The sequence below is a fragment of the Macrobrachium nipponense genome, chromosome 22, assembly GCF_015104395.2.
Source record: "Macrobrachium nipponense isolate FS-2020 chromosome 22, ASM1510439v2, whole genome shotgun sequence".
Taxonomy (NCBI): Eukaryota; Metazoa; Arthropoda; class Malacostraca; order Decapoda; family Palaemonidae; genus Macrobrachium; species Macrobrachium nipponense.
The window spans coordinates 5,560,528-5,573,563 of NC_087213.1; the positions used below are offsets into that span (position 1 = coordinate 5,560,528).

The 13,036-nt window shown below is 35.8% G+C and overlaps 1 protein-coding gene across 5 annotated transcripts in view; it reads right to left on the bottom strand.

The window, feature by feature from the left end:
* Positions 1–406: 406 nt before the first annotated feature.
* Positions 407–13,036, bottom strand: part of LOC135198459 (lethal(3)malignant brain tumor-like protein 3) — a 32,958-nt gene continuing 20,328 nt past the window's right edge. For all 5 annotated transcript variants that reach the window (XM_064226024.1, XM_064226022.1, XM_064226021.1 and 2 more), the window contains 3 exons: positions 12,645–12,918; positions 11,375–12,455; positions 407–5,600 (listed from right to left, as the gene is read on the bottom strand). In XM_064226024.1, the coding sequence (XP_064082094.1) occupies positions 3,513–5,600; positions 11,375–12,455; positions 12,645–12,918 (3,443 nt within the window). In that variant the 3' untranslated portion in view covers positions 407–3,512. The remainder of the gene's footprint in view (positions 5,601–11,374; positions 12,456–12,644; positions 12,919–13,036) is intronic.

Here is a 13,036-nt window from a genome sequence, read left to right on the forward strand (position 1 = left end):
CTTCTGCTACTGCCTCTGCGTCCGGGACTACTGAACAATACACTTCCAACTTTTTGTTGTACCTGGTTGCGTATAGGTCTATGATCGGTCCTTCCCTCACAACAAATGAGCATCCTGTCCACTACCTGTTGGTGTAGGGACCACTCTGTTCCCAGAAATCTGATCCCTGCGCTCAACTTGTCGGCCACTATGTTTCTTTTTCCCGGAATATACCTGGCCTTGATGTCTACCAGGTTCTCTATAGCCCACTGGTGAAGTTGAACTGTCATCACATGTAACTGCCGAGAAACTAGGCCTCCTTGCTTGTTTATATAAGCTACTACTGTGGTGTTGTCTGACATCAATACCACTGTATCAAGGTTTTACTTCATGTTCCCTTAATTGTTACCTTTGGTTATAAAAGTCATTGTGAAGCATAACATTTAATTTTCAGCATCAATATCTATAAAAGTATATGTACAATGAAACTGAGAATCACAGGATCATGGTCCATTTCCCATTACACCTGTAATTTCTAATACACCATAAACTGGCAATTTAGAGCAAACGATGAAATAAACCGAAACATTTCCATATTTCAAAAAAAACAACACGATGCATTTTACCATATAAATACAAAATAAAATATTTAAGTTTTAAATACTGACAACTTGCAACAGCGTGTCAACGACTGTATTATGCCTTGATGAATGGAAAATGGAGACAATGGAGCACTACAGTGATAAGGAACAAATTTTTGTTATACAACATTTATTTACAACATTGAATAGAGTATCTGGATGGTTTCATCTTGGTTTTCACTTGTATCAATATTAATACATGACTAGCATGGATGAAACACCGTAGCTTTACTTAAAATAATTGCAACTCTGCCACTGATCACTGGAATGTTCATTTCAATTTAAGATAAGGTAAGGTTCTTTCTCTATAATCTCAACAGTACATTCATTTTGCAATAGGTAAGTGGCCACACTACAGGAATTTGAGCTCACAAATATATCACATAGTTTACATTGAGCAGTATCCACCCCCACCCCCTTGCACTGCAAGTATCAAATAGAATGCTATACACAGAAGATCTGTACACCTACTTACATGAATACATACAGTACATAGACTGTTTTAGTTTCTGAGTATTCAGATTTGTAAGAATAAGGAAAAAAGAAAATAGCTTTGCTAAATGCTGAATTTCCCATGACATTTCCTGAGGTTCACATCCTTGCTGTATGTTCATTTTCCATCACAATAAATCTCAATGAGTAATGTGAAAGAGGAAAATTTCAGAAGTATAGTTTTGAAAATTTCTAGTGATGATAAAAAGCTATGCCTTTTCTTAGGCACTCACATGGACAACATTAGAAAGAACTCATCTCCATGTTCACTGCAACACATTAATTACCAATTACTATTTTATTACACTATATTCTAAAAGAAATTCAAAAACTATGCTGTGGGGTAAAGGAAATGATGGCATTTATTTACATTATAAAAATAATAATTCAATTTATGGTTAGAAGTACAGTATAAGTAAGAATAAATAATTCCATTTCCTCAGGCTTTTTTGTTTGTATGGCGTTTTTACGTTGCATGGAACCAGTGGTTATTCCACTTTTGATACAGAATAGTGAAAGGCACTGGATGTTTTCAATCATACAGCAAAGCAAGCTTGTATAAATATATCATATTTGCTGCAAGTTATGATAGTGACATGAAATGCAGTTAACATGAAAAACTACCTGCCAATTATTAAGCAAAATACTTACTTTTAGTATAAGAAATTTTTGGATGTAATCTTTAAGACTATTCTTCAGTGCTAATAATAATTATTTGGTACTATTACCTTTGCTGTTGTTTTTCATTATTATATTACTACAGTATTACTTGCTATTACGTACTTACTCATTATCCACTAAAAATCAGAATCTCCAGTACTGGAAGATGTATTGAGTTATGCATAAGATTTGTTAATATAATTTATGTGAAAATATGCCCAAGATTATATCAAAGCTGGCGATATTGAAATTGCCTTCAGTTACATCATGTGTAAAGTTCATTGAGGTCAAAACCACGAAAACTTATTCCTTTTGTTTACATTTCAATACAGAGTCATCTTTAACCCACAAGAAAGGTTTAAACAGCAGTTACATAATTTGAGAAATGGTTGGTCAACTCAACATACGAAATTTATACCACAACTTGGTCTGCACCAAATTTCCCAATTTATTTCTCTTATTTGCTCACTGATGCATATAGCCTAAATTGTAATTAGGGTAAAATTATTTTTACTAATATCATCATATGACAGTGGAAGTGGAAGGTATGGTAAAATACTGTACTGAACATTCAAACTTATGTTTACAAGACAGGCATGCACTCATTTAGAAGCTAAACATAATGATTACAAAAGACAAGAACAGTCATTCACAGAAAATGGGGTTCATCAAATTTAGCTATGAACTTCCCTAAGGACAAAGTTGATCATAACCAAGGTACAAAAGCTATGCCATGGAACATTACGGTCATTTAGCATGAATCCAATAGTACCCTGTATAGCTTTGACAACAGACTATCATCCAGGGAGTTTCTCCAAGCACATGATGCACCCCACTGAATTTCCAAGATCTTTGTTTTGTAGCAAACATTCGTTTGAAAATTAAGACTTACTGGTAGATCTCTTTCCAAGTAGAGTATAAATTCACTGTTTTAGTATAACTTACATATGACTTTCCTGCTAATCTTCATTTTTTAATAAAATTATACTATTTTAAAATGCTTGAGATGTTCTGAATAGTCCCTAATTTTTTGCAGTAATATTAGCACGATATATTAAACTTTAAAGTGAAATGTTGCATATCCATATAGGTGGAAGGAAATCACTTCAAGTACAAACGAGGGGAAACACAGCACGTCACAGAAACTTGCATACCTAACGTGTACATTAAGCCTAAGTGATATGATATACCTTTAAAGTTGTATAGTGAACTTGTTATAGCTATCGTAAAATTTTAGAAAATGCGATTTAACTTACTGAAAATTTTCTATTTCAAAGTAAAATAAAAAGGCCTGAGAAATTACTAGTAACATAGCTGTCAATTTCCAGTTGAACTTCCCAATGAAGGCTTCTGTGAATCAAGAGCAAAAATTAAGTTTTCTTTGCATAATTATCAATTAACTGGATGGAACAAATTCTGCAAGACAATTTATGTCATAACTCATGAGGTAATGTCAAGAATCCTCATGGTTTTATTTACATATTGCATCAATAATAATTACAACTTTTATTTACAATGTTAACTAATTACTATAACTTTTCTTAGGAGTATTTGGAGAGGGGCCCAATTTCCTTAAAGAAAATACCCAAAGAAATTTTTAAAATTTCTTACCAACTCAATAATCCTTCTTGATATTTGAGATAAAAATACTTCTAAAAAGTAATGAATTAACAGTAACCTCAAATACTTCAAATTTTACATTCTATGCAAAAAATCAACAACAAAAATAGAATGAGAGCTTTATACAGAACTTCTCAGACACATAATCACAGCCATAATCTTTATGGCAGGACCTAATTTAATATGCAATAAGCTTACCAAGTCACTCTGAGTCATCATGAGCAGAGCTTCTCCGTCTATTTGTTCACTCATGAAAACAGTCGACACTTTTTCACAACCAGGTATTCTTGCCACCATCTGTTGAACCTGTTCAGCATTCCAAGCTTCAACATCAGATCTCTTGGCATCACCAAGCGGTGCTGTGAGATGGCGATGTCGCTCCCACGAGTGAGGCACAGGAGCCACAGGATGAGGATTGTAACCAGGATTAAACACTGACTGATGAACTATCATATCTACTCCTTGCTCAGGAGGCTCATCAGGAGGCTGTAAAGGTGTAAGAGGTTGCACAGGATTAGTTACAGGTTGATTTGATGATGTTGATGGTGTTGACGGGGTACCCGACATCATAGGAATGTCTGTAGTTACAGCAGGAGACTGCATGAGACTTGTGACAACATGTGGTTTTGTCTCCTCTATACTCAATTTTTGGACTTTGTGCGCCCTGTTGGGCTCTGGTGGACTAAGTTCATCAAAAAATTTTCTCCTCTTCCTGACACGCTTTTTCTGACCTTCTGCTTCTTCTACTTCACTTGGACCTTCTTTTTTCGGAAGACCTGGTCGTAAATCCAGTCTGATTTTAGGAGTCATCTTCCCCTTTTTCCTTTCTGAAGAAATATGTAATCTGTCTGGAATGACAGAGTCTGGATCCTTGTTTAAATTTTGTAAAGAGTATGGACATCCAAAGGCAGTGTGATGGGTGGTGTAAATAGGTCCTTTAACATGTCCAATTCCTTTACAGCCCGGCGTCCCACAACTAATCCCAGACTCCACAAATTCTGCTTGCTGTTCAGGTGTCAGAGGAACCTGAAGACGATAACCTGTTTTATTACACCAAGAAGGAGGATGCAAGTCACTTGAATCATCATCAACCCAATAATCATATTCATCACCCCAACCGTCAAAATGAATTTTAGCTTGATAATCTTGGATATCAATAATTGTAGCAACACGTATAAGACTAGGATTTCGCTTGTCAACAGCTTCAACTTTCATATTCACTTTAAATTCCCGTCGAGGCCTCGTCTTAAACGCTCTTGCTGGAACTGCCATGGCATTTGTTTCTTGAAGGTATTCATGCCAATTGAAACTTTCAGGATTAGGATAATCATTAGGAGGATGAAGGACCCTATTATTGGCTACACACCATCCAATGGGATGAATATACGGTGAAGACATTTCATTCCAAACATCATATGCCTTATCCCATCCATCAAAATGTATTAAAACACGATTATCAAGAACATCAGCAACTGTTGCCACACAAACCCACATGTTTTTCCTATCTTCAGCTTCTAATTTCATTCCAACACGAAAATTATTCGGAGGGATCATTGTTGTGTGTCCTTTATTCACAAATGCATGTCTTGGCGCAGCTTGAGCTTTACAATGCTCCAAGTAAGCTTTCCAATTAAAACCAATGACTCCAAGAGGTGGTTCTAATTGCCTACCATTTTTCTCACACCATCCAGCTGGAAATAAATTTGGGGAGTCTGCATTTACCCAATAATCATGCTGATCTGAATATCCATCAAAGTGAAGTCTTAGTCTAAATCCTACAGTTTCTGACACAGTCATAACACAAAACAATGCCTGATGAGCAGGGTCTATTGCTTCTAATTTCATTCCTGGTCTAAAGAGATTTCTTGTAAATGGGAATGGTTCTGGCCATAACTTCAGTGGGGCTGCTTTTGCAAGTCCTTTTGAACGCCCACAGTACTCCAAGTATTTTGTCCATGAAAAATTATTTTTTCCATCTTGCCATGGACACTGATATTTGCTCACACTAATGTCCGAGCCAACTGCTGTAGTTTTTGAAGATACTGAGTCTTCATCACTAGGTAAATTAGATTCTTCCAGGTCACTTGTACCCTCTGCAACCATGTCTTGGTCACCCAGTTTTTCCTGCTTCAGTCTCTTTCTCTTTTGCCGCTCCTTTTCTTGTTTTAAGCGTTCTTTGTCCCATTCAAGCTCACGTGCATCATGTTCCTGCAAAAGAATGAAATATGATCACACAAAAATAAAGCTACATAGAATGACAGAATCTAGACTGGATAAGAGGTTTCATAGTCTTGGTTAACCTAGCTAGGCCAGCCAGAGTTGGAGGAATGCTGTCATTAATATTTTAAATGAAACTACTATAATACTACATAATAGGCTATTATGTATAACAATAACAAGAAGGAAATAATCCAGTCCAATTCATTTCCCTTAAAGTGAAGGATGTTTGTGAGAAGCCTACGTATACTGATTCACTATTTGGGGAATACTTTCCAATTCACTACCAAGTTGCACTGTATACTAAGACTGGGTGAAGCACAACAATTATACGTATCATTACACACTCAGTATTTCATAATCTATACATATTTACTTATGTTAACTAGTTCAAGATAAATATGACCAATACAATACTCTGATCTTTTAAATAATTGTCTTAATTAGAAAATTTACCACCCAAAACAAATGACGTCCATTAATTTCTGGTAACTGCAATAACTAACATGTTTTCAATTTTTATTACTTATACAAGACAAGTGGCTGGTAATATAGTTAAATATAAACATGGTCTCTGAAAACACTTCAATCCAGCAGCCTTGGTTAGAACAACTAGGCCATGAAGCTGCTTACTATAGCCTACTCTATGAGCTTTTCACAGATATCCACTAATTTATAATGAAGAAAATGCATCAAATTGTATTTACTGTTGTTTTTCTTTTTTTGGTTTAAGGTCAAGCATGTTTTGGAGTAAGTTGAGTAAATTGCAAGGTTAAGACTAGGGTTATTAGGTAATCTACCTTAACTCTTGCCAGGCTAAAAAAAAATACATGTGCACCACCCCAAGCTGGGGAAACTTTGAGGTTGGCTAATATAAGAAAAAAAAACATCAATGGAAAGAGGAAGATACTGTATGCAAATGCACACTGTGTAAGAAAAAAATGATAAAAAGTTTTCCCCATCTTCCACAAGAAGTTGAAAAAAAGACTATTCAATCCCTTGTGGGGCCTCTTTTACAAGACAATCGTAAATGTTACCAAGTTATACATGTTTTTTCTAATACTTCAAATAATTTTATTTTATTTTGTAAAATTATAATTGCAGCTCACATAATATCAAACAGATAAGAACTAAAATCTGTAACAAATCTAAGTACATTTGTTGTAAAATATTTACGTAAATTTACTGAGATTAAAGATGCAGTAACTTTTTAGGATTTATACATGGTCTTTCTAATACTCCCTTGCACTTTTCCTTGCAAAATTACAATTATAACTGACATACTTTCATTAAAGATAAGAACTAAGACCAACAGCAACCTCAGGGTACATTTATGAGCAAATATATAAAAAGATGTCATGTGAGAGAGAGACAGTACGTGCTCCCTTGAAGTCAAGATCATAATTTACTCAACTCAAGAGCCACCTGCTTTCTTGACCTTAGCCAGTCTAAGTTCCTTTTAGTGAATTTATGGGCTACAGAAGTAATGGAACCTCTTTCCTGCCCAATTCACCCAAATCGATAGTGCATAATACTGATGCTCACCATGAGTGAATCTGTCCACCACCCAAAACCTGTTACTGCTACTCATATGAAGGCATCCGTCCATTAAAAGTTAAGACTATACCACCACAATTTGCAATTTCCATCCCTCCCACTCATTTCTTGGATCTATAAGAGCAATTACAAGAGACTCCTATACATTACAATATGTTAAAGAAAGAAGTTTGTAAAATACAGTAAATAAATATAATTTTCCTAGGTATAAATACTATGGTCTTTTATGTTAAGAGTATTGCAAATGGCAGCTGGAAAGCAATTGTTAAAATCTTGTGTAAATGAGAAGCTGCTAGGACCATCTATCATCTTAAATCCTGGAGTGATCAATGAACAAGTGATCACTCTAACTCATCAGACTGATGAGAAGGAAGGTGTAGACATCCAAATAATTCCAAGGGTGCTGAAAAATATTTTTTATTAGAGCCTATGGGTACTGTACAGGTTAGCAGAACTCGCCACCATCCTCCCGCTCTCCTATTGGTCAGCATCTCTCCCATCGTGCTCTACGTAAAGGCGTTCTTCTTCAGCCACTGCTTCGCACCAGCGTTATCATACGCACACGGAATTTGTTCGTTCACATATACGATTTCGTTTGTTAATGTAAATTCGTGTTAGTGATTTCGTTGTACTACTTTATCATGTTGTGTGAGAACTTAATTAGTATACTACATAACTTAATTACGTACAGTATAGTCATGGGTCCCAAGAAAGTTGCTGAAGTTCACGGAAAGAAGAGGCTGCTTTCTATGCTGACAAAAATGGAGATGATAAAAAAGTATGAAGCTGGCATGCGGTCAAGTGTGATCGCTAAGGAATACGGCCGAAATCCGTCGTCGATAGGCACTATCCGTAAGCAGAAGGAAGCCATCAAAGCAGCTACACCTTCCAAGGGCGTGACTATTTTGTCCAACAAGAGGAGCCACGTGCATGATGAGATGGAGAGGCTGCTTCTTCTAAGGATTGAGGACAAAGAAATCGCTGGCGATACGATAACTGAGATGGCAATCTGCCAGAAGGCCAGCGCTATTTTTGGCGATTTGATTGCCCAGGCCGAAGACGACGGAGGAGAAGGGACATCGACGGCAACCCCAGACTTTCAAGGCTTCTCGGGGGTGGTTTGATAAATTCCGTAAATGGACTGGCATCCATTTGGTGGTGAAGAAATTCAAATTTTGTAAAAAAAAAAAAAAAAAAAAAAAAACATACAGTATAAAAAAGTAAAAAAAATGTAAAAATAAAAAAAAAATTTAATTTTAAGTTTTTTTGTAAAGTTAAGTGTTACTGTTTTGTTAATGTAAATTCGTGTTAGTGATTTCGTTGTACTACTTTATCATGTTGTGTGAGAACTTAATTAGTATACTACATAACTTAATTACGTACAGTATAGTCATGGGTCCCAAGAAAGTTGCTGAGGTTCACCGAAAGAAGAGGCTGCTTTCTATGCTGACAAAAATGGAGATGATAAAAAAGTATGAAGCTGGCATGCGGTCAAGTGTGATCGCTAAGGAATACGGCCGAAATCCGTCGTCGATAGGCACTATCCGTAAGCAGAAGGAAGCCATCAAAGCAGCTACACCTTCCAAGGGCGTGACTATTTTGTCCAACAAGAGGAGCCACGTGCATGATGAGATGGAGAGGCTGCTTCTTCTAAGGATTGAGGACAAAGAAATCGCTGGCGATACGATAACTGAGATGGCAATCTGCCAGAAGGCCAGCGCTATTTTTGGCGATTTGATTGCCCAGGCCGAAGACGACGGAGGAGAAGGGACATCGACGTCAACCCCAGACTTTCAAGGCTTCTCGGGGGTGGTTTGATAAATTCCGTAAATGGACTGGCATCCATTTGGTGGTGAAGAAATTCAAATTTTGTAAAAAAAAAAAAAAAAAAAAACATACAGTATAAAAAAGTAAAAAAAAATGTAAAATAAAAAAAAATTTAATTTTAAGTTTTTTTGTAAAGTTAAGTGTTACTGTTTTGTTAATGTGTTTCATAAAGTTTAGTTTATGTTTCCTGACATTTTTAATGTTTCATTAAGTTAAGAGTACGTACTACGTACATACAAATTTTCTGCCATTTGTCCTCCTCTGTCGCAACTTTCGGAGATAGCCTCACTCGAAAGGTAAGGTTCCACATTTTACTACATACGTACGTATATACGTACAGTATTTCTTGTGTACCATGTACACTAATACACTTTATTTATAGGTACATATTCGTAGTACGTATTAAATTAGGTATAGAATGGTCCAAATTGTTGTATTTCATTCTTTATTGGTCAATTTAGCTTTATTATAAAATTTACTGGGGTGTTTTTGAGGGCTAGGAACAAATTAGGCAATTTACAAGTAAAATGCAATTCAAGATACAAAAAGCTCAGGTTACGAAGGCCGCCTCGGAATGGATTAATTTCGGATGTCGAGGTACCACTGTATTTTCAAATTACTATTGTATTGAATTATAAAACAAAAAAATAGCAATCAATGTTTTGGTTTGGAAATCAGCTGAGGACGATTGCAAGGTAAGTTTATTTTGCTGTATTGAAGTCAAATCAGAGCAATTTTCTTGCTTCTAATTAGCGTAAATGAATCTCAAAATACTCTACTATTATGGGACAAGGTTATTTTACGTTATACAGCGTGTTTTCAAGTCAAAACATCACTTGAATTCGTATCATTGCGAATGAAATTTAGTTATTTCTTTCATAGTAGATGGCAATGAGGGCATGTTTATTTCATAAAAAAGATCAATAGATTGCGTTCGATATTTTCACCTGATTTCATCAGAATTCTAAGAACTCTACATATTTATCTTTTATTGGAGTGAACACAGTAAAATGAGTTCTTGCATGCCAAATAGTTTTGATTAAAACACATTTCCCTCAAATTTTGTTTATGGTCATGTTAGATGGTGCTATACCGAAGTTTCCATGTTGCTGATGCACGATAATAGTCATTAGCAGATGAACATTCTTTCTTCAGCTTCAGCTACAACAAGCAGCTTAAATTTAGCAGTATATGCCCTTGCCAATCTTTTCCCCATAGCGAATGAGGATGTAGTAATGTAAAAATATATCAGTCCTATTCTATTTAGTGTCATTTGTAACATAACTATGCCAATTTTTTACTATCATACGACGGTTGAAATGCAAGCAAACTGCCATAGTATTGGATTCGGTTGTTCATAGCAAATCGGCTGTTTCTGGCTGTGTACATTTATACAACAAGTATAACATTACTGATGACACTTTTCTTTTACTCTTTTTAACTTAACTAGAAGATGGGATAGCTAATGAGATGGAGGAAAAGGGGTTAGCCTAACTAGAAAATGTGATTGATAAACAGGAGGAAAAGAGGTTAGCCAATTGTATTTGGTCTTAAAAATTGAACTTGCATGCTACACGAGATACCTGATCAAATCATTATTTTCAGGTGAAAATTTGGGGGTTGCACGATATGCGAGATCGCTCATTACACGAGCATATACGGTAGTGGTAGAAAAAATATAAGAAAACAAGCTAAAATTAAACCAAAGTTCATCTAACAATCACAGATATTCCCAATCTGTGGAAAATGCATATATGTAGAAGCAGACATCTTCACTTTAATATCACATGGGAAAGTGAGTCAGTGATGAGTAGGAGTGCCCATCTCTTACCTACCTGCCACTGATTAAATATCTCTTTAACAGCTTCCAATGACTTTTCCAGTGGCATCTAGAAATAGTCCTATATAAAAGATTTGTATTCTCAAAGGAACAAGTGCAAATTAATACGTATACTACAAATTAGTTCAGACATATTAACACAGAGTCCATCGCTATTAGGGGAAAAAATATTTGCCAAAGGTAGGTAAAGAAGCAAATTAAAACATTTGATTATAAATTTGTTCAGATACTTGTTACAGAGTTTTTTTTAGAAGCAAAATTAAAGTGAGTACTAGTGAAAGTGGGTCTTTAACTACCCTACAGGCAGGGAAGGCAAGCATGAATATAATTGCATAAAGGGTATTAGTCATCTTCACTCAAAGCATAACTCATTCACACTGAAGCAGAACCTTAGAAGCTGTAACCCTAGAAATATAGATATTAAACATCCCACTTCTCATATTTCTGAGTTACAACACTTCAAAATAGATCTTAAAAACTATCTCCAAAATAGATCTTAAAAATTATCTTGTAATATAATGTAAAATAAAGTAATACTCACCTCTCCACAAGCAAGAGAACAAAAGCTGCTGTCACGAAAGAATTCTGAGCTGAGACCATAGCAACCACAGTTCTTGCAACAACATATGTCATCAGATTCTCGGGTGGATTTGTTCCCTTGAGGTTCAGAGTCTTGAGAATTATCTGAGAAGATTTCTTCATCCTTAACAAGGTCACGGAAGTTTGGTTTTCTAGCATGGTGTCTTGAAGTTGTGGAATCAAATTTCTTATTTTGATGATTTTTTATTTCTTCCAGTTCTCTATCCTCCACAATTTCAACAGCATTAAACTCGTTCATTCTAAATTTCAGACCACTACCATCGAGTTTTCCTACACCATTCTCCCATTTCAAAAGATCTGAGAATTTAATTTGCTCAGGTTTTATGTCATTACAGTCTACCTGAAATTCTGGAGCGGTAATAATACTATTTGGTTTTTCTTCAATCAACTCATCTTTGATCTTAACTACGTCCTTCCTTTCATCTTCAATTTTCACTTGATCAGTGTGAGGTTTATCATCTTTTAAGTCTTTGATACTACTTTCCTCATTATTATTGTCTAAGCTTACTGGACTTTGGCATCTAAACTGGTTTTGTGGCTTTGCAAGAAGATTTCCTAACACTTCTTTCCTGACTTCTTCATATATCTTACTTTCATCATTAGCTTTTGGCTGCAGCTGTTTATCACGAAGTTTTTCGTCTGCATCCACAGAGCCTGCCTCTATAGACTGGTAGAGAGCCATAGGCTGATGGTGAATGTTAGGCTGTGGCTGAGGCAAAGTGGATGTTACAGAGTGATGGGCCGTCGTGAAAGTTTGATGAGTGCTAACTAGCGGTTGCTGATGAACGGTTGTCACACAGTGAGGAGCAGTTGAGGTTAGCTGATACCGGTTACTTGTAGGATGTACTGATACCACAGACTGATGCAACGTAGTAACACCTTGAAATGTACTACCAAAGTTTGCTTGCTTGCTCTCAGAGGACTTGACTTCTTCAGCATTAAGTGTGTCAAATTTGTTAAGTCGACTAGCATCTACCTTTTCTTGTAAGTCTACAGTCTGTATATTGTTGAAATTTTTATCCCTGTAGAATAACAAACACCATATAATAAAATGAAATGCCAATGGTTATACTCTACACCTAAAACTGTTGAAAAGGGTCTTTCAATTTTAAAACATATCATCACCAATAAAAATAACAAACTTGGATTTTTCATTTTTGTGCAATTATCATAAAGAAATAAAACAAAGAACAGCAATGAAAAAATCTTACTCAGAGGCTCTAAATACTGCCCGGGGGACAGTTTCTGACGATGATGCTTCTTCTGAGTCTTCAATAACAGAAGCTAGCACTGGCTGTTTCAAAATACTGACCTCTGGTTCTGTACACTTGGGTAAAGTCACTGGACTACATAATGGGGCAGTGACTGTCAGTGTACCTGCATTTATAGTGTGGGTAAGTGTGTTACTTGGTGTGATTATTGGATTTTCCTTCCAATCATCTGTTGACTTGTTACTTTGTGCAAGCGGTCGGGCTTCACGTAACACTGCAAGAGATTAAGTACTTTTATTGATGATTCTGACAAAAATGCAAAAGACAACACTAATTATTTGTACATTTCAAAGTTTGAAGAAATCCATGCCGCCAAACATATTCTTGACCCT